The sequence below is a fragment of the Lates calcarifer genome, linkage group LG12 (assembly GCF_001640805.2).
Source record: "Lates calcarifer isolate ASB-BC8 linkage group LG12, TLL_Latcal_v3, whole genome shotgun sequence".
In the NCBI taxonomy this organism is placed as follows: Eukaryota; Metazoa; Chordata; class Actinopteri; family Centropomidae; genus Lates; species Lates calcarifer.
In genome coordinates this window covers 13,483,468-13,509,798 of record NC_066844.1, presented here as the reverse complement: position 1 = coordinate 13,509,798, position 26,331 = coordinate 13,483,468, and the positions used below count along the sequence as shown (strand labels likewise).

The window sequence follows — 26,331 nt, the reverse complement described above, 5'->3', positions numbered from 1 at the left end:
GTGACACAAAATAAAGCCAAACAAGAAAACACAATGTAATATTTCCCGTTACCTTCAGACCGTGAATATAAAAATAAAACTCTTTTACATACCTAAGGTTTAAAAACCTTCTAAAAGTTTCGGAGGGGAACATTTCACATTCAACAATTATGTGACAAGTAATTACAACACACATATTAATTAATTAATCATACTGTTATAGGTGTTATCAGTGGCACTTGATCATATTTCTATAGTTCTGTGTTTGTGGGTGTGTGTGCATGTGTGTCGTAATGAAAGGATATCCTCAATCCCACAGGTCATATTTGGCAAGCTAGAAACAATGCCATATTCCCACTCTGCTGTATATATGGCAGCAAGTAGCCTGAGGGCACACACATCAGTATGGCCTACAACCACAGTGTTGCATTTAATGACCTCAGGGCCCTCAAAGCGAGAGCAACACAGTGATAAGTGTTAAGCCTGAGACCAAAGAGTTGGATTTAAACACATGAATTAGGGCACTCAACACACATGTACTCACATCATGACCAGAACTGAGAGAGCTATGTGATTAAAATTTGGTCTTTCAAAATGAATTACAATACTGATGTTCCTGAGAGAAAACAACAACTTTGTCACAAAACTAAAATATTAATCTCGTTTGAAGTGTGTCTGTGGTACTCAGCAGTGAAATAATGGTGACATTTTTCTACTTCATGAACTTTAACCTCTCATGGTATAACTACATTATCCTCATTTTATTCCAAACAGGTTAGCAGTTTTTCTATGATTTGTATATTAAGCCAGTCCTACAGGCATTCATAAGATTACTGTTGGGTTTTTTCACAAGGTTGTAAACATGATTACGTTCTGTAATTAATGAGAAAAATTCAAATGTATGTACAGTGTTACAAATGCAATCTAACACGTAATCATGTGTCTGTGTCTGAATTTATTATCCTGTTCTGTTGGTGTCACACTGGTGATGTGTCGTGCGGATTAAGGCCCTGACTTGATTGAGTGTAGTTACAAATTAATTGAGGATCACTATCAGTTACGTAACGGCCTCTCCACACATACACATACACACAACAAAGTAATTAGCTTTCTGTTAATTAGGTAATTAAGCAAATGAATAGGAGCTCCTCTTGATTTCCAAAGGGGGACGGATTGCTTTCATACAGTGTTTTTCCCCTGCTGCTGGGGGCTGTAGCATTCAACACGTAATGAAAGGAAGAGGACATCTGGGGAAGCCGGACAGATAATGACCAGTAGAGAACTGTTAAATGAGTGAAAGAAGAGATACCTTGTGCTGCTTTCTGCCTTTGTAAATATACCTGATGTGGCAGTGCATTTTTTTTTATCTTTAGGTAACAAACATTAAGAAATAACCATTAAATTTTTAAACAGAACATTTTCATAGTTTTCAATAAGGTAAAACATAAGGATATTCTTGAGAGTCAAGGATTGCACCAAGCTTATTTTCATTTCAAATTAATGAGCCAAACATAAATATTTTATAGGGTGTTAACATTTTGATGTGTTTAAATGTAAAAACATAACAAGATAAATGACTTGTTTTTAATAAGTAGTTTTTAATAGTTAGGCATGAATGAGTGGCTCTCAAGGGAGTTTTTTCAGTTTAGTACTCCAAAAGAAATCCCATCCACTGTGTTAGACGCCATGGATCAACAGGTCAACATGCAAAATGTTATTTACCTTAATGAAACTATATTATACATGATAATAATAATGGAAATGGAAATTTGTGTAATTATTTAGGGGTAATTAGGAAAATAGGTCCTATTTGACACTGAGATGTTGATTGCATTGTTATGTTTTATGTATAGTTCAGCTGAACAATATCTTTGTATTTGTATTTGTTTAGAATGTTCCAAATATGCTGGTATGAGTATATACCATAGAGTTCCAAATATGCTGGTATAACAACTAGGTATGAGGTCACTGTTACCATGATGAGCAGCAATAGCATCAAGCCTTGACCTGTGTCCTCTTTTTAGTATTTGTACAGTGTAGAGTAAATCCATAGCACTTACCTAATTTTATAACAATGCAGGAAATAAACTCAAATGCATCTCTGAATAGAAAGGTTAAATATACTATGTAGAATCCTGTAGAAATTGAAAACAAGGAAAGACTCAAAGACTCAAAGGAACATGTTTGAGTTGTGTGTCTTAGAAGTAGCTTTTGAACATTTAGAGTATACCATATGCCGTTATATATCTTATATACCTATTTTATATTTATGTCCACACACCTTTTTTTAAATGTAAATTTTCCATAAATAAAACTGTATTCTTGTCATTTTCTCTGACACTAAATTACTATGTTGCACACAATATTGACATTGAAAATTGATTTTGTACATACAGTATTGATTGCATTTTTTAACAACTGACTAATTTTTCACAACACTGGCACACAAGGAAAGCTATATTTATGTGCAACAGTGCATAACATATATAAAGAATGATCATTTTTACACACCTGGTTCCTTTTTTTTACCATAGTTTTAAAGACAAGAAAAACATTGCTGCATGCTTCTCTGAATAGAAAAAAACATTTTCAACTAAATGTGGTCAAGATGTGTTTGCAGTCTTTAACTGTGAACATTCTGTTGATATTCTTAAAATGATTAAACAGTATTCATGTCTATTGGAAAATTTGTCACAGCCAGGAGCCAGGGAAATCAGTGTTCTTAACAACTAGGTATGAGGTCACAGTTACCATGATGAGCAGCAATAGCATCAAGCCTTGACCTGTGTCCTCTTTTTAGTATTTGTACAGTGTAGAGTAAATCCATAGCACTTACCTAATTTTATAACAATGCAGGAAATAAACTCAAAACTGCTTCTCTTTTGGCATTCATGAAATTCTTACACAGATAAATTATGGAGTTTTGACTAGCAGGGAGAACAACAACTATTATAGTTTCAACATCATTGACAGTTAGGTTTTGACCGAGGTCTGAGGTCTAAATGATGTGTTGCTTTTTGAAATGAGGCACCATTGTGTGTGTCAGAGTAAATCATGTAAGGATGGGAGCATTTCCCCCAAGATCAAGAAGCTTTTCTTTGTAGCTTGGCAGGGTCAGCTATTCTTCTTCCCTCTGATCATTAGAGCAGTGTTTCTGAACTGCACAAGTCACCGGCTGCTGAATCCTTCTAATGTTTGACTCTGGATACAATCAAGTTTGTAAAATGGTGAATGTGCTGGTCCATACAAGCATTTTTTTTTTTTTACCATTTCAATTGGCTGTGAATATACAGCCCCGTGTAGTGCAGAGTGGAGGTAGATGCACTCTGCACTGGTTTTCTAAATTACTGACAAGCCTTCTGAATGCATTTTACAACCCCAGGGGACATGGAGGCACTCTAAAAGCTAAGCAAGCTGTTCATGTAATTGCTCACCCTCAGCCTCTGCACACGGAGACATTCACATCAACTCTTGTGTATTTGGTTGTCAGACATGTTGAGAGATCAAAACAAGTAATTTTATGTGGTTTGGATTTATGTCTGGCTCGGTTTGGTTTATGTCAGATTTACTGTGAAAACATTTGAATACTGTTATTCTAGACTGACTACACTGAGGGGAGAGAATCTGCAGTTACAAACTGTAAACAGGAGAGACTACTGTTGAGATTACTTGGGTGGCCTTGTACGTGATACTGACTCATTAGTGACCTGATTAAAACCACATTGCTAAATATTCACATGAGCTAACCCCAAACTCATCCAAATGTCTCTGAATTTTGCCTTTCAAGCAGCAACAATATATCATATTACCATAATATGTAATATGAAAAGCATTGCCTGTGACAAACCAACAAAAAACCCTACATCTACCTACAGAGCATTTTTAGCCAATAATTTTTGGTTTTATGCCCGTTAGCAACTTAGCAACTACCTTAATCATGTTGTGCATTTAGCATCCAAGAAACTAAATCTTACCCAGAGGAGATGAAAACAGAGCTGAAAGGAGAGTGAATATTGGACTTATATTTATCTGGTAACCAGAGACACAACCCCAAATGGATGATATTGTTGTGCCATATCTGCCGGATGTGTCAATAGACAACTGATTGCCAAAACATTAGATGTGCTACAGTTTGATGTGGTGCAGCCAAGTGGCCAAAAAGTTGCAAAAATAATGCAGCTTTAATCACAAATATAAAAAATAATCTTAATTATGGTGCCCCAGTTAATGTTACTTGTTAGACCTGTGTTTGGGGAAGGTCTGGAAATTCACAAATGGCCTCCTAACTCTCAGAAATACATGTTATTTCAACTAGAGAGCCATTGCTACACACCGTTTTGTATTTCCCATCTTGCTTTACACATTGATGAGACTGATACAACACAAAGGATGTAATGAGCAACTGGAATTAATCAAGACAAATAGGCTGGGCATAAGTGAAAGATGCTGAAACACTGAGGTATTACCACATACCTAACTTGCCAGAGTGGCAACATCATCCTTTAACAGATATTTTTTTGTGATTGTGCTGTTCTAGAGGAAACACAGATAGGAACTTTGTTTTGATTTCCATTTTATTTACTTTGTCCTTGTCACTGCAAAAATCATGTTTACAAAGGAAATATTGTCCCCTTATAACTTATCAACCAGTTCAAAGTTGAACTATAAAAGTTGTGTGACATACAATAATACCAGAAGCATTGAGTTTACTGTAGCCTACACTGCAATAAAACAAATCATAGAAATTGTGTAATTAAAGTGTTAACTGTGTTAGTGAAGGTAACGCAGATTGGGTGATGAAGTCACAGCTGCGTAAAGGAATCTTATAGAAAAATATGTGCTTCTAGTTTCTCTATTAAAATCAGTGCTATTAATCAGTATGAACATGATCAAATAGGTGATGTCAGTGTAACTGATGGTTTAATAATGTACTTTGAAGAAGCTGTCTAAACTGACTCAGTGACTACTGGACCTTGCCACATCTGTCATATTTGACTTTTTCTTGATAATAAAATTTGCCATTTTGCATCAACATATAATGCTAAATAAGAGAGTAGCAGGAGCCAGTGTTACTTCCTTTCAAAACATAATGATGTTGCATTTTCCTGTGTGTGTAATGTTTGTAAGGACACAGTCCAATAAGCACACTTGATTTACTGGTAGGGGAAACAAGTGTAGACAAGTACTAAGGAGCACCACTATTTGAGCACAAAAATGTGCAGTATCTCCTCAGAGTAATACACCAAACAATCTGTGACTCCATTTTGGAGAGCAGAGGGTCTGCTTTCAACACGTGTATTGAAAGAAATGTCAAATGTGGTGTGGCTGGGAACATTCAAAGAGGCACCTTTCAGGATGGATTTTTGCCCTTTAAAAAAACATCTTAGAAACCAGATCTAAAGTTTCTTGGGGCCATATCTGTGCTGGAGTATGTTTGGATACCCTATGATGGCTTTACAACTGAGGGACACTATGATTGGAATAGGTAGTCATTTGCAATATCTCAAAGTGTTACCCTGAAGTTTGATGTACGGTTGAAGATTCACAAAACTAAATGGGACATTCACTCATCCTCAGAGGTGGAAAACCCCAGCTGAATAAAAACACTTTTATCAGAAGGATACAAACTTCTGAAAATGGCAGAAAAGTGCTTTGGCACTGAATAAGCTGACTTAAAAACATGATATGAACTGAGATATCTACCATATCAAACAGTTAAAACACTACATTATGCAGCTGCTATACCGGGGATAAATTGTGAGGTCAATAGCCCATGCAGAGAACAGGACCATGACAGTGCAGTTCAGTATAGGAGGAAGTCAAAATCAACATGAACGAATGAACTCTGAGTGAGATTTACACTGGATATACACATTCTCATAGGAGTTCAGAGCTTTAGGACCCACACTGAAATGAAACAAGGCATCAGTCATTAAAAGTTATAAAAATATATTGATAACATTTCCTTGTTGGATGCAAAATAATATCCTTGATTAGGTTGTGGACAGAGCCTTCACGTCAAGGCAGGTACAGAGTTCAGGTTAAAAAAAGAAAGGAAAAAAAAGTGCGTTACAATCTAATGTCTTGAACGTCCTCCCTCAAAGGCATGATGTTCCATGTGAGCTGCAAAAGTGAAAGTGATTCATTGTGAGTATAAACATTTAATCTGTTTGGCATGAATAAGGATCATTTTACATGCAGGACACAGTTAAGACCTTGACTGATGAGAGAGTTTTTTCACTTCTGAATTGAAACAACACAATCTAAGTAAAAACAAAGGTAAATACTGTATTTTAGTTATTATTTTGATAACAAATATTTAACAGGTAGTGACAAGACTAGCCTATGTATGTGACTGTGCTATGTGAAGCAAGCATGAAAAAATATGAGCCATTTGTCTTGCTGCCTTCTCTGCAACATCAGTAAACCCCGGATAAGCCTACAGCCATGTACACTCTACATTCTAAATTCAATGGTACAATAAATGAAAGTGAGGGAAAAGGGCATACTTACACTTATAAAAAACTGCTTTAAAAGATATGTATGGGAGGAGCTCATAGACTTTTCTCAAGATATTTGCTTCGTTAGCAAGAGATGCGTCTTTATTCCACACTTGTACAACATCTTCCCGATCTCGAACACTAACACTGACACCAACGACCTCATCATCTGAGAAGCAAAAGGAGAAAAACAGAAAACAGCACCAAAGTTAAGGGTAGATGAATTTTACATCAGTACAATAGCTATATTTGGAAAAGGTAAAGGACTGCACCTGAAGCACAGTAATCTGCAAACTGCTCCCCAATAGTAGCGAGTAACAATTCTTTCCAAACTGCAGACTGAAACAAGAACAAAGAATAAACTATTAATAATTCGGTAATTTATATTATGATGTGAAATTTTTGATGTTTTTATGTCACAAAGCCAAAAAAAGAAGCTAAACAAAGCGCAAAACCTACAGTGCTTTCTTTTGGTATTTTCATCTTCCAAACTCCTCCTTTTGCATTGCTTTCTTCTTCCCTGGTAGTGTTAAAAATAAAACAAAAAAACACTTTAGATACTGTGCAGAGGGATCAGTTTTACAATAAAGACAAGAGACAGAGGAAAATGCTGGATAATGTAAGAACTTCTCAAAATAAAAAAAAGTCCATCTGAATGGCCATGGATGTATATAACTATTGGATAGCAATAAAATCATATGACACCAATTATTATGTAACATGTTTAAATATTTAAACATATTTAAAAATGTATATTTTACATCTCTTTAAAGGAAGTCATGGAGGTGTTGTATAGTAATTATTATATTATCAGCTATCCATGTCTAATGAAACTGGAGTTACATAGCAGTTACAGCATTACCTGCAGTTATAATTTACCCTTGGTTCAAGCCAGTGATATGGAAAATAATCATATTACTTACAATAATAACAAACTCACCAAAGTGGCCTTCGTTCTCCACGCATTAAGTGATAGCTACATCTCAAAGGCAAAGCTGTGACTGGTGGGATGTTGTTGTATACACTCCAGAATGTCTGCAAACAGAAGAAATAGACATATAATTCAAAGACAATGAATTCTATTACTGCCTGACTGAAAATTGATTTTTGAGGCTAACTCTGGTAGAGATATTTGGGAGTATAAAAAATCTTATAGTGATAGGTTGGGGATTACACATCTCGATGTGGATCCCTTATCTTCAATTTTTGTAATTGTGACCGAAATACATACTGAGCAGAGGACATTTGAACGTTTGAAACACCAATCTGTCAGTGCTCTCTGGTGGGCAAACTATGTAGAGGAGACACTGTTTTTAAATGACCTAAAACCCAGTTTGTCATTTCCTTATTGCAATTTCCTGTTACTTATTGGGCAACATTTACACCAATATTAGTGTGTCTAAAATTAGGTAAAACATGGCTGGCTGGTTTATCAGTCTAGCTCCAACAACACATTGAAAAAGAGTTGTTTCTGATTACTTTAATGCTCCAAGTTATTGCTCTGTGACAGAGACTAGCAAAATTTTTTCTCCTTCATCTAGGTTACATGTGGTTTATTTGCAACACTGCAGTATATAATATGTAACATTAAGAGTGCATATAAAACCAATTCCAAAAAGCTAACAGAAATGCATTTTATCTGTTGTTTTTAACTTTCACATCCCACAAACATAAACATGTTAACATCAGTTGCATCACACTTTGGTCATTTAGTGTCTTTTCCAGGTTTTGTTATGGTTGACTCAAATAAATAGGAGGCCTCCCTATAACTACGTACTCTGTCATCATTGCATTAAACTGCAAACTGTTGCACAGGACAAAAACCTGTTGAATATGTAATTTATGTGTGTCTCTGCTGAAACTGAAACTACGGGCCTGTTTCACTTCTGTGTTTACAGTGACATTAGCGATGTAAACAAACCTTGAAGACCATCACAAAATGTTACTAACTTTGACTGTTGTATGGTGTCAAGCTTTATACTAAAAGACCTGCCATTTGCCAATTGGCAAGGTTTCAATTGCTTTGGAATTCTGTGGGACAAAACCTCTGCTTGGTACGAAAGCATAACAGGAACTTTCCCTTAATTTTCCCTTACACCAGCCATCAGTGCATCATATCAAAAGGCAGCAATGTATGCACCGTGTATGGTGGTACACAGATCAGTCACTCTGCAGCTTGAATCTGTTTGAATTTCACTAGAAATAGCTGGCATAATATGGTCTCTGTGGCCTAAACTATTCACAACATTCACGTGTCATAACAGTATGGTTCCGTTTTTTCCACTATTCATGCCTACTGTGGCTTTAAGTGCCAATGAACTGCCTATTCCCTTGCATCAATGAAGCTCTGCTGAAGCGAATTCTGACTCTCAGCCAAATCATGCACTCGATCTCTTGGCTCTTAAGATGATGAAGCTCTTGCACCAAATCACCTGAACAGTTTGCACTGTGTAGATCTTCTTCAGATTGGATTCACATTCTGCAGCCGTCGTGCCTGGTAATGACCTAGAAAGACAAGTTAAAAGTGTGTCAGTCAACTGTGGATGATGATATAAGTTGATAAAGTGCATTGCTTACGCACACATAAATATATATAGTTTTTGATTTTTAGTACTTTTTAGTACATTTGCAAAAAAGTTTTCACTCTGTCATTGTGGATTATTGATGACGGAGAGAATTCATGTAGTCTTCTTTCATTCTTATAGTAACTAAAACAAATGAAATGTTCAATGCACAAGTATACATGGGCAGAAGCCTTTTGGAGCAGCTGGATCACTCAATTATTCATTATTTTTAATTTACAGATAATATTTATTTTTAAACTATGACAGGTTCATAATTCCTATTTTCCATCTATGTTTTACTTGTACTAGAGCAGGACTAGTGTTAAATGTACCTAAATAATTTTATCATTGATTAAACTGATTTTTTTTTTCTATTTTTTCACATTAACTCTTTGATTAGTCATTCTGAATGTCAGTACTGCTGGGAAATGCCTAACATAAGTTTGGATAACTTTGACATCTTAAAAAATGTCTTGTCACACCACCAGTCCAAAACCTGAGTTTAAAACGACTGTAACGATTGATAAACTTTGTTGCTTGACCAATTAGTTAATTGTCTATGATTGTTTCAGTCTTAATAGGGTCTATGGTCTGGGAATTCTTCAGTCCTTAAAGAGGTTTCATGAGAATATTTCATTAACATGTCACTTCAAAAAAGGTAACAAATCAAACATCAGTGTCATCCAAACTTTGAAAACCTTTGCTCCTTAGTAAAAGATCTAAACAGTGCTCGCATGACAATCAAAATTCCTATGATCTCATACAAGAGAATAAAACACGCAATATAATGTTGCTGATGCATTTTATTGACATGTCTAAGGACACTGCACCACAGGCCTTCATTTTGATAAGAAGGGGTCCACAGCAAGGATAGAGTGTACCACAGACTGTCATACGCCATTTGGTAGTTGGAAAAAGTGAAGCCTGTTTTCTCTGACTTTTTGGAAAATGGAATAACCGTCTCAATTTCACCCATACCCTCTTAGGCTCCCCTGCTGAGAAACAGAGCTTTTGTAACTTGACTAGCATGTTTAGATATCCAAAAAATTACATGAACATGTCCACTTTGTTACGTAGGGGTCATTACCTTGAATGACGACATAGCCGTGAAAATGATAACTTTTCTGGGGTGTCAGATGCAGTGGTGTAAATAAAGAAGGTCATGTTGAACGCAAACATTCTCCCGCTACATTTGCTCCCAGAGGCCTTGCGGAAAGCTGTGGCCTTGAATTTTATTTTTCGTCCCTCATTGCTGCTCGTCCCGGGCTCAAGACTTAAAGACAACACGGAAGAGGGGTATATTTTACCTGTCCAGCCAAAACGTCCAAGGTGAGTGCAAAGGCAGCGTTGTCGTATCGTCTTCTCGGTGTTTCTTTGTGATGTTTTCCAACTCTTTCTCGTCGATGTCAATGTTGCTCTCAGAGGAAACTGTCTGGCCGCTCAGGCCGCCTCTGTCCATCTGTACATCTGTCTGACCCGTGGGAACCGCCATTTCAGCAGGCACAAAGCTAAACCTTTATATGGTCCCTGTATGAATGTCCCTAAAAATTACACCCGGTTTGGCTTTATCTCCAGATACAGAAACACACCGCTTTTCCGCCTACCGACTGGTAACGTCTCTGCGTCATTGGGCAGAAACGTCGCAGTTGGTCCATCCCACAGAGCAGGAAAATAAGTTGATGTATCACTCTGCCTGATTTCCGGTAGCAGAAACTGACCTGAATCACAAACCAGCCAGCCATCATGGAGGTACACTGAACTGAAACAACTGTAGTAACTTAAATATGTTAAATTACCACGCTAAGAAAGAACCATATAAGAATTTGATGGTGTGAGGAGTAGGATGTCTTAATAAATGTGGCACAGCTACTGTATACCTGGTAGAATTTTGCTTTTAAATTTAAGCAACATTGTCACAGGTCCTTTGCACTGCTATACACCTGTATGGCATAACACAGCAGTTTCTCCTTCACCTAGTTTTCAGGACTAATTCCCTGTATGTAATAGCTATATATTTTTGCAATGTGTCCTTTATCATTAGCAAAGAGAAACTACTTTTTGTGGAGATAGATATTTGGTGAATAAGCCTGATTATTACTCTACTCTCTATATCTATCACAGGACATTATTTTAGCTACATCTCCTTCATTATGTTAGCCAAGCACAAAGTGAAGCCCTCTTGTGTAGACAAGGAAATGTGCAAGTTTTTTGCCTGAGTGAGGCATCATTCCTATTACACTATCTTGAGTCTCAAGCCCCTTGTTGCCTGTTTTAGGGCACTTGGTGTAAGTACTTTGCAAGCTCCAACAAGACAGTTGTTGGTGAAGCCCCATACACACAGAGATCTGTCTGTGTGAAATCACCAGCCATTAGTGGATCTAGCAAGACTCAAATGTCAAGAAATGTGCATATTATAAATGTAAGATTCCCTATTAGTGTGTACACATTTTACTTTACCAAAGGGTTAGACTATTTGTTCTTTGGGCATTTGAACATTCACGCAAACAAGTAGTGAGGTTTCAATGCTCATTAATAAAAAAAACCCCTCAAATCTCAGCTATTCATCATCCTGTCAGGTCCTTCCTTAAAATTCAACTGCACCAAACCCACTGTTTAACTTAACCATCTCTAATATAACTACCAAAGATATATAAAAAAAAAACATTATGTATAAAATTATGGTTTTACATCCTGGAAAATTAACATGTTATCGCCACTTTTAACCATCAACACTGTCACACCATAAGACCCTGAAAACATATGTGTCCAACCTGAGTGCCACACCTTATCAACCTAAACCTATATCTAGAACAGTACCTACAATTGATAGTTGACGCCATATGAGTGATCCACCAGTGTTATTGGGATGTGTAGTATTTTAAGTATCTGCCTGAACGATCCTTATTTGATTATTCCTGTGGTGTTGGTTGGATCATCCTCCAGTATTGTCACATGGGGCATATACTGTATGAAAAAAAGTGTTACAAACATTGGACTTGAGCAGAGCTTAGACATGACCAAAGTAGGTTCAGGTCAGCTGTGGTTTCATTGTTGATACATATACGAGTGTTAATTCTCCCATCAAAGTCAATATTTGTCTCTAAGACAGCTTTTAAGGCTTATATACCTGATTTCTTACACCCTTGATGCTACTGCATGGAGCAGGCTGCAGGGGGTGCTGGTGAATCACTGCAGCAGCAGCTGTATCACATGATGGTAACTATAATTCAAAGTTCTGCTGAGAGCAAGAGATCTGTAACATATTAATATAACATCCTAGATTACATGTGACTCACTTTTCTTTTTCTTGAGAGTCATGTTACAACATAGCTCTTTTTCTCTGCAGCTGTTTTCAAGCCACTTGTAAAATCCACTGCCATTTTTGTAAAGGTATCATCTTTAACCGTCTCTGTCAGACCCACTTTTCTTCTGCTGATTCTTCTAAGATATCATTCTACTCACCGCTGTTTCATTATGTAACTCTTTACCTTATTTGAACTCGCACTGTAAGCTCTGATTGTGCCATTCTTAAATCTCACACATCAGTTAGCTGTATTCACTCTGAATTATAGCCATGTCTGATAAGTTAAAGTCTTGGGTCAGTCAAGAAAACATTATATTTTTCCTTTTAAAAAAAACAAACAAACAAACAAAAAAAAAACTGAATACCTCACTGCATGAGGGACTTACTAGATTGTAGCAAAACACATTATCAGTTAATGAGTCTACCTTATATGTGGGTACAGGTCATATGAGCACACACAAAACAAGCCCCAAATCACTTATGGACTGAAACTAAAATTACAGCAGAAATCAAGTCACATAGTTTATTAGAAGTGTGATGACCACCTAGTGTTAAGTGTTAAACGACTATTTTTCATTTGTTTATGTATTTCAATCAACTGATTTCATTTAAAACGAATCTTCACATAATCACATAATTATGTTCTGTTTGTGTGTGCCTTTGTGCATATGTGTGTGTTTCAAAATGTTTTGCAATAATAATAATATATCACATATGTATGACATTTTCCTAAAAGTTATGATCAAAAGTTGGTTTTAGAACCTGCTGTAATATGAGTGGTGTTCATTAAATATAGTGCACACCACGTACAACCCGGGAACATTTGCATCTCATCAGTGCACTGAGACAGACTTCCTATAGATTGCAACAGTCAAGGACCGGCAGATGAGAATCCTGATCCCAGGCCTGCTCAGTACATGCAAGAAGCGGACGTGCGTTGCATAGACTAGACGCTGCCGTAGTGAGATCCACCGATACAGCCGTACACAGGCTCACCTTCCCCTCTGCGTGCTCCCGACCTCCACTCAGCTTTTACAAACATTTTTGTTGGAGGGGGTGTGGGGGGGTTTACTGGCTAATACGACCTCTGAGAACTAATATTTTAGTTGTCGCTGCTGAGGCTGCGGGTGCGTAATTGCGCCATGCCTCCGCACCACACTGTCTGCTTTTTTATTTCTCAAGACGAACGGGAGACCTCCGCCATCGGTGTCAATTGAGATGTGTTTCCTGAGCCGCTTGTCTGCTGAACGGACGCCTTCCGATATGGTGTGCAAAACTAAACCAGGCTGCTTCTGTTCAGGAGAGGATGGAACAACAGACAGGGATGCTTTCTGTACCGGACACTAGTGAGATGAAGGATAAGAAGAAAAGAAGAAATATTAAATGGCTTTTGTTTAGAGTTGTTTTTTTGTTTTGTTTTTTTTTTTGGTGGGGATCAGTGCACGTCGGGATGGATGTGATCCGATGTTGAGCGGATGCTTGTGAGTGGAATTTATTCCTGACAGTTTTTTTTTTCCTGTTCAAGGGGCGGTGGATCGCGTTGATGTTGTTTTTCCATTCAGCCCTGGCAGGATACTACCGCTCGTCGATGAATTGATGTGGGAATACAGTCAACCTCGGCTGCATAGATGGCAAACACAAGTGAGTTTGGGGAGAGCAGCCCGTCCTTACAGAACTATGCGTCCACGGCCTCTGCGGTCAAGTTGGCCTCCCTGGGTCTCATCATGGGCATCAGCCTGCTGGGCAACGCGTCGCTGTCGCTGCTGCTGCTGAAGGACAGCTCGTTGCACAAGGCTCCCTACTATTTCCTCCTGGACCTGTGCCTGGCAGACGTGGTCCGCTCCGCCGTGTGTTTCCCCTTCGTGATGGCATCGATCGGCGGCGGCTCCGCCTGGCCGTACAGTGCGCTCAGTTGCAAGATCGTCGCTTTCATGTCGGTGCTTTTCTGCTTCCACGTAGCCTTCCTGCTCTTCTGCGTCAGCGTCACCCGGTACATGGCGATCGCCCACCACAGGTTTTACTCCAAGCGAATGAATCTGTGTACGTGCGTGGCGGTGATCTGCATGGTGTGGACTCTCTCCGTGGCCATGGCTTTCCCCCCGGTATTCGACGTGGGCACCTATAAGTTCATCCGTGAGGAGGAGCAGTGCATCTTCGAGCACCGCTATGTGAAGTCGAACGACACCCTGGGCTTCATGCTGATGCTGGCCGTCATCGTGGGGACGACCCATGTGGTTTACATTAAGATGTTGTGCTTCGTCTACGATCACCGTAAAATGAAACCGGCCCAGCTGGTCCCGGCCATCAGCCAGAACTGGACCTTCCACGGCCCCGGAGCCACCGGGCAGGCCGCCGCCAACTGGATCGCCGGCTTCGGCCGCGGACCCACCCCGCCGACGCTGGTCGGCATCAGGCAAGCCTCTCACCCCGGTAACAGGAGGCTGCTGGTGCTGGATGAATTTAAAATGGAGAAACGCATCGGGAAGATGTACTACATGATCACACTGACTTTCCTCATTCTGTGGGCTCCTTACATAAGCGCTTGCTACCTGAGAATATTTGTGCGGGGGGCTCCGGTCCCGCAGCTCTACCTGACCGCTGCGGTGTGGATGAGCTTCGCCCAGGCGGGAGCGAACCCCATCATCAGCTTCCTGTTCAACAAGGAGCTCCGGATGCGACTCAGAGCCTGTTTCCCCTGCTGCCTGGGAACACAGACGCCCATGGAGCCATACTGTGTCATCTGAACCACACTGGCCCCTCAAAATACTGCCAAAGACACGTTTGTAGTATCTTGTTCCAGAATGTACACAGACTGGTCCCACAAAATGTGTTGTGCACATGCAGACAGGGATTTTGTGGAGGCTGAGCCCACTGCAGTTCAGTTTACCTACATTTTTTTTTTATTTGTGGCAAAGAGTTTACCAACTATTTAAAACAGATTTAAGGAGAAAAAAATGTGCTCATCAGAGTCAGACTGATTAAAGCTATGAGGCATATTAAGGCATAGAAGCATAATGTTATTGGGTATCATATTCAAGCCACCTTTTAATTTACACCTTTGCATGTACTGTAGGTGACATTCATTCCAAATATAGAATGTAACCCTTATGAATAATATGTGCCATGTTATGTTCTACATTTGGAGATTTTTTTCCCCTCATATGTGCCATATTGAGTATATCAACCTATTCTAGTCCACTACAATATTGTACATGAATGTCATTTTGGCTATTTGTTTGTATATTTTGAAATTATATTCCAACGCCCCTGTCTGAGGTTGTTTGCCTTCTGCAGAACTGACGACTGAAACACAACAGAACTATCAGCTGATTGGAATCTCTGACATCTGCCACATACAGATCTCAGTATATTTTTTTAATTAGGACATTGTCACGTTTGTAAATACTGTAAAGCCCCATCCCCTCTTTCCTTCAGCTTTTTTCAACCAGGTATGTTGTATATTTCATAATCTCTTAGAATTCTTTGTGTTGGGACAAGATGTTAGAAATCACTTTCAAAGTATTTTTGAAGTCTTACTCATCTTCATGGGTCGTTTGTGTCAAGAAATGGGTCGATTCACATTCCCTGCAGGATATAGATTACAGATTTCACTTTTCTATAAACTATAGACATTGGGACAAATGTTAACAATCTGGTGCTTTGGAAAGGATGTTTGCATTGTTTGTATTTCTTAGCAAATAAATAAGAAATGGATGATAAGTTGTTTTGGACTCTATCATCTGTTTTTAACAAGACATCTTTACTTGACTCTGCTCTTGAATGCATCTCAGGTTATGTCTTTAAATGAAAACCGCCACCCTCAGACATCTGTATTGTGCAATTTATTTTTGTCAGCAGGCTCAGTTTCCCTCATGATGCCTTGGGTTATGCTCTGGCCAGCGTTTTCTTACGTTTCCCAGTTCCCAGTTAAAAAGTAAGAGTTACACCCCCTGTTCAAACAAATTTACTGCAATTTACAACAACAGACAGACACTGGCATTTTAGTGTTTCCATAGTGGATTACCCCCTAACTACAAGGACACTTAGGTCATGTTCTTGATATTAATATTTATATCCATTCTGAGAGCTTACACATTCAAAAAAGAATAGCCAATATTAAGGCAGCACAGGCAGAGAATTTTTTTTTCTTTGGTCTACATTTCCTATAAAGCAAATGAGTAGCATTTTTCATCACACCCTCCTTGCATCCAAGATGCCCAAACCCTGTACCTCCAGTTCAGATCAGTAAACTCAACTTTATGTGCAGAATTGGTGGAGTGCCCCTTCAATGACCTGCAGGAAGTTAAGTACTTACATATGCATGTGTTTGGTATATTTTAGGTTGATTCCAGTATTTTTACACCCAATATATTTAAATGTCTCTACTTTTTAGGTTAGTAAACAAATAAATAAATGAACAGACTTGTATTTCCCCACCAAAACATCCCTCCAGTGTGAATAAGGCTTTGAAACAGCTTAGACTTTCATGTTTTGAAGTAAAATGAGCTGGAATTATAAATGAACAGCTAACTGTTGAAAAAATATGAAAGTATGAAAAAAGAAAATATTTAAAGAAACACAAGCTGTAGAGGCATCAGGGGAATCATGACCTTAGTATTTCTGAAACCCTGGCTACAGCCCTGTGTCTAGCATAGGTGTTGTTGAACATCAGGTTAAAATGGAAAATCTAAAAAGACTCCTTTGCTCTTTGATTCTGACAGTCTGACACCTGAACCTGACATTTACCGCCACCATTTCATATCAATGAAAAATCTTTTGCTGTCAAGCTAATTATAGCTGCTGGAAATACCGTATGTCAGTGTCATGTCACCTTGTCAATGTGTGGTTAGCATCAAGCAACAGCATGTGGCCAGAAATTCCTGGTAAATCATTAGTATCTGCCAAGCCTAAAGGTTAATTGTATGATTTTGATTCATGGTTTTCAACAGAACATGTATTAAGCAGTTCTATAGATTTGTTGGCTGTTTCTGTGCCACCTGCTTCAAAATCCCTCAAACCCCAAACCTCTCCTCCCTCCTTCAACTAGTAACAGGCTATTGATTCAGCTAATTGCTGTTGCATTCATTGACATTGGTCTCGATTACACCAAACTGCAGCTTTTAGAGGCTGAGCACTTCTCTCAGTGCACACTTTAATCACTGTGATTTAGTGAGGTGCTTCTGAGCTCCAGCCCCCTCTGTCACTCCGATCTGCCATACAACACCGGAGCTCCTCAACACACTGTCTGCCCTCAGTGCATCCATAACCATTAGCATCACAACATGCCTGCTTGTCCCTGACAGCTGGCTGTGCTCCGTTACCAGCGTGCAGAGATCTCAACGTGCAACCGCTGTGGCTTCCTCAGCTGCAAGAAGACGCTCACCTGCACGTGCTCTCGTGCAATTCAGATGCAGGTCAGGTATTTTTGGCACATCGTGTTGTCTTCAGGGCACACAGGCTCTGCTGTGATGCTGGGGAAATGCGATTCCTTTTGCTGGGATTTTACTGCTGGGTTCTTTCATTGACCTTCTCTGTCTCTCTGTTCATTGAGCAACAGTGATGCCCTTGGTTCTCCTCACTCGGGTTTCCCTAAAATACAGCTTGGACAGCTGAAATAGTTTAAATAGTTTAAAAACAAACAAACAAACAAAAAACAATATAAGTTATACAAAAATTCAAAGCCACTATTAACTTAACTTTTATAAGAAATCATCAAATGTAGAGAGAACTCTATTCACTCAGCATTGCACTTGCACTTTTAACATTTTAAAGTAATAAAAATTGATGCAGCAGAATCACAGATATGATTTATATTCTATGAACTCTTCTTCCTTGTCAAAATCCAGTGCCTACATTACCCACCATGCAACTCTAACTGCTAACAGTTCAGTTGGAGACACAGGTCTCAGAGTTGGGGAGTGGGTTACTGAGGTCTGGTAAGCTCACTCCTCCCACTTCTCTTTTTTATTTTTATTTTTTTGCTTTAAAGTGATATCATTTTATTAGACTCCATCCAGCTCATCCTGGAGCTCCAAAAGACATTATACAACTTTTTTCACCTATGCAGCAATACTCCCCAACACCTGTAAACAGACTTTGGTGTGTAAAATGAGTTCCCCTTTTAACGCTGCAACTAATTTTTGTCTTCTTCACTGATTAAACTGCAGATTATTTCCTTGAGTAATTGGTTAATTCCTTCTCTCAAGGTCCACATTACTTCGTTGTCCAGGAGCTTTTGACTGTATCATACCATCCCTGGAGGCAGACTGAGTTTTCTCAATATCTGACTTTCTATTACACGACACAAAGAAAATAAACAAATTCTCACATTTAAGAACCAGGAACCATGTTTGACTTCTGTAATTTAAATTTTACTGATTACTGATTTGTTCTAATGATCAATCCATTCTCACAATAGCCTATTCATTTACTGCCAGTTAACTTATCAATTAATTGACTCAGCACTAATCAAGTTATTTGCTGACATGGTCTTAAAATCACAAATCCTAGGCATATTTAATTTGTTGCATGTTGTTACACCCGTATAGTAAGTTAGAATGAATTCTGTCTGAAGTCATTAAGATGTTACTAGCATACAAACAGTATGTCCCCTTTGTATTTCCACTTTGTATGTACCTCTATACATCATATTTAGAGCCATCGAGGGCCAATATCCATTATCGTGTAAGACTGATGTGAGTCATTGCTTTATACATTGGAGAAATCTAATTTTGGCTATGAGCCTTGAACAAATGCTGTGAATCATAAGCCTGACAGTGAATAATTTCATAGCTGTCTCACTGTTTCCTGGTGTTGTAAAGACGTGCAGCCAAGCTGGATGTGAGAAAACACCCGTCTCCCCTCGTCTTTTAACACCAATTAACATGCTCTCAAAGTTTTTCTTTTTTGTACTGACTGTGGTTGGGAAGCAATTAAGAGTGAAGAGATACTGTCGCATCTGCTTTTTGATTATGAGTGGATAATGAAACTATAACCCAACTTGTACATCTTACTTAGTGTGTAATTTTATTACCAGTGAAATAATGTGTTTTTCTCCTCATGTTTCCCTAGAGGGCAGCTGAAAGCTCACCTAAAACTGCAAATTACAAACTCTGAGACATAAAAGCCAGTGTAACATAAAGTGTTTGAAGTGACAATTATTCCTACTGCCTAACACAGATGTGATGCTGGTTAAGGAAAAGGGCTTGTTTCTTTGTGTATTATGTTTGTCACTCAAAAATCTAACAATATATTAATAATAGTACTGAATAAAATCTAATTAATCACAAACTTTATTCACTACAGGACTGATTCTAGGATTAGACCTTTAGAGGGGCTCAGACCAGACTGTGACATGTTTACAGTGTGGTATTTTATGTGGAATTAACTAACTGTGCATTTTCTCACCTGGTTCTTGCTCTCTCTCTCTCTCTCTCTCTCTCCTCTCTCTCTCTCTCTCTCTCTCTCTCTCTCTCTCCTGACTCTATCCTGCTCTCTTTGTGTTGTCAACCAAAAGGTAAAAGTACCTAATAAGAGGTATAAATGGATATAAACTTAGAACATTATTCTAATTGAATATTGTGTGTTTGCTAATACATGGTTAAAACTTGGCTGTGAGTGAACAGTGAACCAGTCCTGGAACATGCATGCAGCACACAGTAAATATTTACTGGCTACGGGAGTTTTTGACTGTCCACCAGCCCACTAGTGCAGCAGCCCTCTGGGATTTGTCCCTGTTGTCCTGATGGCCAGTCTGGCTATGCTAACAGCACCTACTTTTTCTTCTCCTTTGGTTTTACCAGCATGGCAGACTACCATTGTTAAAGGTGCACAACATGCTTAAAATAACTCTTATTTCATCTGTTTAAATGAAGCCATTTGAACCTGTAATAGTTTGTCCACTGTCTCTAACAGAGACGTTCGCAAAATCTAATGTTAAAGGGCAAAAAAATATTTCAGAAAATTATATTAATTCATAATTATCATTATCATTGTTGTTGCTTTCTTAAAAGTGCTGATGTGAAAGTTAGGTGTGCATGAGTACGTCTAAAATTTAAAAAACAATGACTGATTGAGTGATTCACTACAAGATTTCTATGGGAGGTATCTGTTTTTATCACAAAGCAGAATATCTATCTTTAAAGTTCAATGTCTGAAATAAATAAAGCAAGCATACATGAATATAAGGATGTAAATGAAGATCCAGTATACAAATGTAAATCAAATAAACATTCAAGCTTGTAATGTGGCTACATCATACATGTTTAAGAAGAAACTACAGTATATGATGCAGTTTTTTTAATATTCACAACACTCATCCATCATCATGAACAGCAGGGTGCAGTCATCTCTCCCCACATGGAATCATCTTAAAAAGTTTCTTGGTTCTAAGATCCAGCAGTTGGATTTTCCTTTGAATATATACTTTGATTTATCTTGAGCCAAAACGATGATGCATTATTAAATATATCTCTTTATTCAAAATAAATGAAAAAGTGGAAACAGGCTTTTAAAGGCAGGTAAAATAATTACAGTGCAGTTAGCAAATAGTGTAACTGTTGTGTTGGTCCTCAGAGGTAGTAGTCTGGATACTTGTAGGGTGAGAGACATTTAGATCTGCCCTCCTCTATGGTGATACACGACAAGTTGGGCAGACAGGGGCAAGTGTGGTGGAGTCTTTTCCCAAAGAAAGGAACCTGGAAGCAGAAAAGGATACACCTCTTATTTTCATCCGGTATAATGGATGCAGTGGAAAGTGGTGAGATGGCAGAGACAATAACTGCTTCTTGCACATTGTTTTTCTAGCCTCTTGTGTGAATTTTGAAGGGGAGGGTGTAAGTGCTTTTAGTGTGATCACATAAAAACAAAATCACAATATTGATTAGCTCAGTTTTAAAGCTGCAACAGGCAACAGAAGACAGCTCTATTTACAAAACCTCATCAAGAGAAACTCTTCTGCTGTGTCTTTGTAATGGAGACTATGATCTCATTTACCCCATAACCTGTGTCATCACCACTATGATATCATTGTATGGAGAAAAATCGATGGCATGTGATGCGTCACAGATGAGACTAGAGAACAGAGAGGTCAGAGGTCAGACTGCTGTGGGAGATTTCACCTTGTGGCTCATAGGGTGACACTCGTGTCCTTCCTGTCCCATGGGCGTACACATACGGAGGCTGCGGATCCACAGACTCACTGCACAGCACATCCCTCCTCCACACTGAGAGTCCCTTTCGCAGGCCTACACATACACACACACACACACATATTCAACACAACAACACACGTGCATTAGTGCACACAGGTTTAGATGCTGTGATTGTACTTTGTTAAGAATATTAATGACTGCAGACATTTAACTAAAATCTTAATTTAATAACTGTTTCCAGCTAATAGTTAATACTGTACTCTAGGTAATGGAATACATTTATCTAAGTTTTTCATTAATAACTTTGTGACTTATTAATTTTAAATTATGGCACCTTCTGAGTTTCCAGGTTTAAAAATGTTAATAGATATTATTATTACAGGTGTGACTGGTGCTGTGTCAAATTAAAGGACAGACGAAGGCAGTAATTATATATGTAATTATATAAGGCACACATGTATGTGATGTGATGTTGTGTAATTGAATATATTATGTGATAATTATCATGTTAACAGGAAATGGCAGGTTGTGTGTTAGTGAGCTTTTAGATGAGAAGTGAGAAAGGTGTTGGCAGCAGAGGTGCAATACACACTGGTGTTTACCCTTAAGAGTATATAATGCTAATGGTATTGTTATTACATCATTAGTCCTACCATCACTTCAATGAAACCTGTCAGGATTGGCGGCGATTTATTGTTCTGAGTGTTGGGAGGAGAATTTGAGTGACAGCTCTCACTTTAGATGAGATGGAGGGAACACAATGAAGAGGAACACAAGTGATTTTATGTGACAGACGTGGATGAAAATCACTTTCTGTTTTCTGGCTGCATGCTCCTCTCTCAATTCACATCAGCAATACAGTGACAGGGGCGGCAGGGAGTGTTTTTATTAGCAGGTTATTGCAGTGATTTATACTCATGAATCCTGATTTGGATAGGGAACTCATTCAAAGACTAAGCTCATAAGTTTACTGTTTGGTTGTTGTAAATTGAAAATTATTCATAGATAAACTGACAGATGCACTTATATATCATATACTCTATACTCTCATAACATAACATTTAGCCCTTTATGCTTTTAGAACCCCAAAAATGTCTAACAACACAATGTAGGTGTGGCTTTTCTGAAATGAGTTTTAAAAAAAAATCTTTTTTGTCATCTTTTTTAACTCTCAAAAAATATATTGCATAACAATACATTTTCAGAACAATGTAATTTGACTTTCTTCCTTTACTGAACCATAAAATTAAAATACTTTATTTGAATATTTGAAGAGTACTTTTCTAGTATTCTAAAATTTTAAACTGATTAACATAATGCTGAATGTTAAAATGAGGCTAAGCATTAATATGCATGCATAATATGCATCATTACTTTACTGTAGCTTTACTATTTCAAGTATCCTACCTTTGAAGTGTTGTTATGTTCTTGGTAACTGGTGCTAAATATTTGCCATCATCATTGAGAGGTGCACCCCAGGCAACATTTCTTCTTTTTTGAAAATATCAGTTTGTAAAGCAAGTCCTTGCCGAAAGCTTTCCATTGCCCTGTGAGGTATCTACCTGTTCCCTTCCACTTACCCCGGTGATGACGGCTGAAGATCCATGGGACACCAGCAACAGGGAGAAGAGCATTAGGAAGAAGGACCTCATGATAAAGAGCTGTCTTTGTGCTCCTGTACCCTCCAGGGTGAAAAGCGAGGATGCTGAGGCTGACGGACCTTGCTGGATGTGCATATGTGAGCGACTGCAGAGACGAGTGGCCTCCAAACTCTTGTGTTTTGAGGGACTGGCAGAGGTTTATAAACCCAGCCTGCCATTCAGAAACTCTGTGACTCACTCACACCAGCATTGCCTTGCAGTGGCTACACAAAAAAGAAAGAAAAAGACAGTCCAAGGTAGACTTTAACATGACAATACCAATGTCTTTCTTTCTGTCTGTCTTTTTTTTTGACAGTGCTCTTTACCACAAATTCACATTTTCATATCAAAAACAATAATTTTACCCTCAAGGATCAGTGTAGGCATATTCACCCTATCATCCTGTTATATTCCTTGCCTTTTTTTCTTCCCCTCACCTTTTCACTCCAAGGCCACAGTTTTGTGTGAACAGAAAATATTCACAATGAAAGCAGCTCCAATTCATGGATGTGAATTCTCTGAGTCCTCTGCACTCCTGAAAAAGAAATACACTTAAGTGGTACTGGCCACTTATTATCTCGCACAACAATTTCTGGTTGTTCTCATTTGTATTGTAAATGTAGTACCATACCCTGCATCAGGGTCACAGAAGGGTTTTACATTTTCCAAATTAGTTCAACTTGATATTCTTATCCTAACCTTATCCTTCTGTTTGACTGAATAAATGCTTGATAGTTTACTGCCACTCATTATAATCCAGTAAGTAAAAAAAAATGTCAGGGTGAGAAAAGTTCCTTTGATGACGCAAAATAGTTGCCCTGAGATATTTAATCGATAAATGGATACATTACAGACTGACAGAAAATAATGTCAACAGCAATTTTAATAATCAGTTACATGATTAAAGATAAAGGTACTTTGTGTGGTACCTTTACTTATGTAAAGGATTTCAATACTTCCTCTATCAGTGAAAGTCACACAATGACACAAACTAACTAACCGATTGAGGCAGCAGTATTATAGCAACTCAATAAAATTACTGTTTTTGTAAATGGATTCGTAATGATATATAACGGTCTTTCTAGTTAAACAAAAAGGATCTTACTCTTTAATAAAAAGTTCTAAATCTCTATAGGAATCCTTTCCATAATGTTGTCAGACGCCCATTGCATTACATTGCAGCTGCTGCTTGCAATGGCTGAGTACACCATTCTTGCTTAATTTTGCACTAATTCCAAGTCATTTACACCCAAAGACATGGGCACAGTAAGTAATAAGGCTCAGGTTCCAAAATACCAGAGTTCTCCTTTAGGTAATTACTAAGGAAAGAATAGTAAAATAGTACAAGTATTTACAGGCTCAAACCTTTTCATCAATATCATTAAATCAGTTAAACTGGAATGAAATGATGAAAATAAATCATTCGTGTAGCACTCTATCACTGATAGTCATTAATAGTTGACAGACTTAGTTACTAAAATTACAGTACAGCTTCTTAAACAACCACATTTTTCTTCCATCAGATTTAATGATGTCAGATTTTTGTGGGAATAGAAAAGTTCAAATCCTGAAATAGAAACAAACAAATGCAGATGGACTGAGTGAGCAACCTGTGGAAACCTCAGTTTACTGTAGTTCACAGGTTGGTAGTTTTCTCACCATTGCATGAAGTCCCATGTTTTAGAACAGTGGCACCTATAGCTGACTGACATGGCCAATCAAAACTTCTGAGTTAAATCTATCTTCATCACAGCCTCGCAGAGTGACACTGACAACTGAGTCACACAGGAAGACAAGAATCCAGCGTGCGACCGTGACCTATTACTGCCGTGTTTCATCTCAACTGTTATACTGAACAATGCAAATCATTATCGATCAATCAAAGAAAAAGAAAGACTGGCTGGCTTTCCACTCCACCTTCCAGTGTGGCTGCTATCAGCACATTTGATTTCTGACACGGTTGGACAGCACATCTTAAGAACTAGTTCTGAGAGATCATAAACCGGCCCTTACCATCTCACCTTACCATCTTCTGCTTATTTTTAAAGGTTGTGGGGGGATGTAGCCAATCATAATGATGAAATGTGCTATAGAAATAAAACTGTCTTGCCTGCTTTTGAGATATGGTCTGAAGGAGTGACTGTACAATCAAGATGCAATTTATGGCCAATAGTATGAAAGGCTACACTATGGTCAAGCAGCACCGAAACTGGATCCATATTCAATATCATTTGACACCTTTATCAGTGCAGTACTGGAAAAAATTTATTGAGCTGAGTAAAACACCATCTCCTGTATATCATCACTTCTGTCCCAGTGCCAAAATATCTAATGCTTTGGCATGCATGAACTAAAGATTCAGCTTTCATCACATCACATTGTAAAACCTCCAACTACCTGCATAGACTGTTCCCTAGATGGAGGCCTTTATTCTGTAAATGTATGAAGGAAAAAAGTATTTCTGAAAAGGAAATTTGAAGAAGAGGTGAGGAGTAGGTTGCAGCTATATAAGTACACTCAGCCACTGCAAATAGCTATCATTTTCTGCCTTTGAGGAGCATTTGAGTTCAGTCGTTTCACTTGTTGTCCTCAAGTGAAGAGCAAAGCGAAATCAAAGAACAGAGTAAACAGAACGGGAATAAAGGGCTTCTAAAACAAGGGCATATTTGAACAAAATGGATCCATCTGGTTTGAAGTGAAGCTGTGTGCCTGTAAAATCAGGTCTGGTTTACAGCCTCAAGTGACTGCCAATATAAGTTTATAATATAAATTTATTGCAACACTGAGTTTTTGCAACTTTTCCACCTGTTGCCAGGAGACATAATTAATCATCATTTGCCTTTAATGCTTCTATAACTATTCCAACAACAAATATACAAGTTCACCAAATCACCAGAGTCATTTTATCATCCCCATATTCACTGCACACACATCTTATGTTTACCAGGTAAATCATGAGGCCAAAAACCCAAATCTGCAAATTCAAGCCTCTACAGTCTTAAAATTTCTATAGTGAACTGGCTCTCTTTCTTGTGTGTCATTCCTGCACTGATAATGCCAAATTACTATTTAAGTAATGAAAGATGGAGGGCAGTGTACCATCCTTTGTGGTGTTTTATAATCTTTAAGGAGGGTGGGGATTATGGTGGTTGGGGATGTTGAGGGACACGAGGAGCCATTAAGACAAGAGTT

General features: G+C 38.3%; 3 protein-coding genes across 3 annotated transcripts; 1 reads left to right on the top strand and 2 right to left on the bottom strand.

The window, feature by feature from the left end:
* Window positions 1-4,535: 4,535 nt before the first annotated feature.
* On the bottom strand, window positions 4,536-10,692 carry eif4e3 (eukaryotic translation initiation factor 4E family member 3). Its single transcript, XM_018699009.2, has 7 exons — window positions 10,351-10,692; window positions 8,912-8,984; window positions 7,420-7,514; window positions 6,939-6,999; window positions 6,752-6,818; window positions 6,493-6,648; window positions 4,536-6,102 (listed from the first exon to the last, which is right to left on the bottom strand). The coding sequence occupies exons 1-7, from the start codon at window positions 10,533-10,535 to the stop codon at window positions 6,056-6,058; spliced, it is 684 nt and encodes a 227-aa protein (XP_018554525.1). The 5' UTR covers window positions 10,536-10,692; the 3' UTR covers window positions 4,536-6,055.
* A 2,000-nt stretch (window positions 10,693-12,692) lies between these two features.
* On the top strand, window positions 12,693-16,102 carry gpr27 (G protein-coupled receptor 27). The gene has a single exon (XM_051074681.1). The coding sequence runs from the start codon at window positions 13,976-13,978 to the stop codon at window positions 15,089-15,091; it is 1,116 nt and encodes a 371-aa protein (XP_050930638.1). The 5' UTR covers window positions 12,693-13,975; the 3' UTR covers window positions 15,092-16,102.
* A 4,503-nt stretch (window positions 16,103-20,605) lies between these two features.
* On the bottom strand, window positions 20,606-24,350 carry prok2 (prokineticin 2). The gene is made up of 4 exons (XM_018698967.2): window positions 24,315-24,350; window positions 23,080-23,271; window positions 21,467-21,592; window positions 20,606-21,043 (listed from the first exon to the last, which is right to left on the bottom strand). Exons 1-4 carry the CDS (start codon window positions 24,348-24,350, stop codon window positions 20,918-20,920), a joined length of 480 nt encoding a protein of 159 aa, XP_018554483.1. The 3' UTR covers window positions 20,606-20,917.
* Between the last annotated feature and the right edge of the window lie 1,981 nt (window positions 24,351-26,331).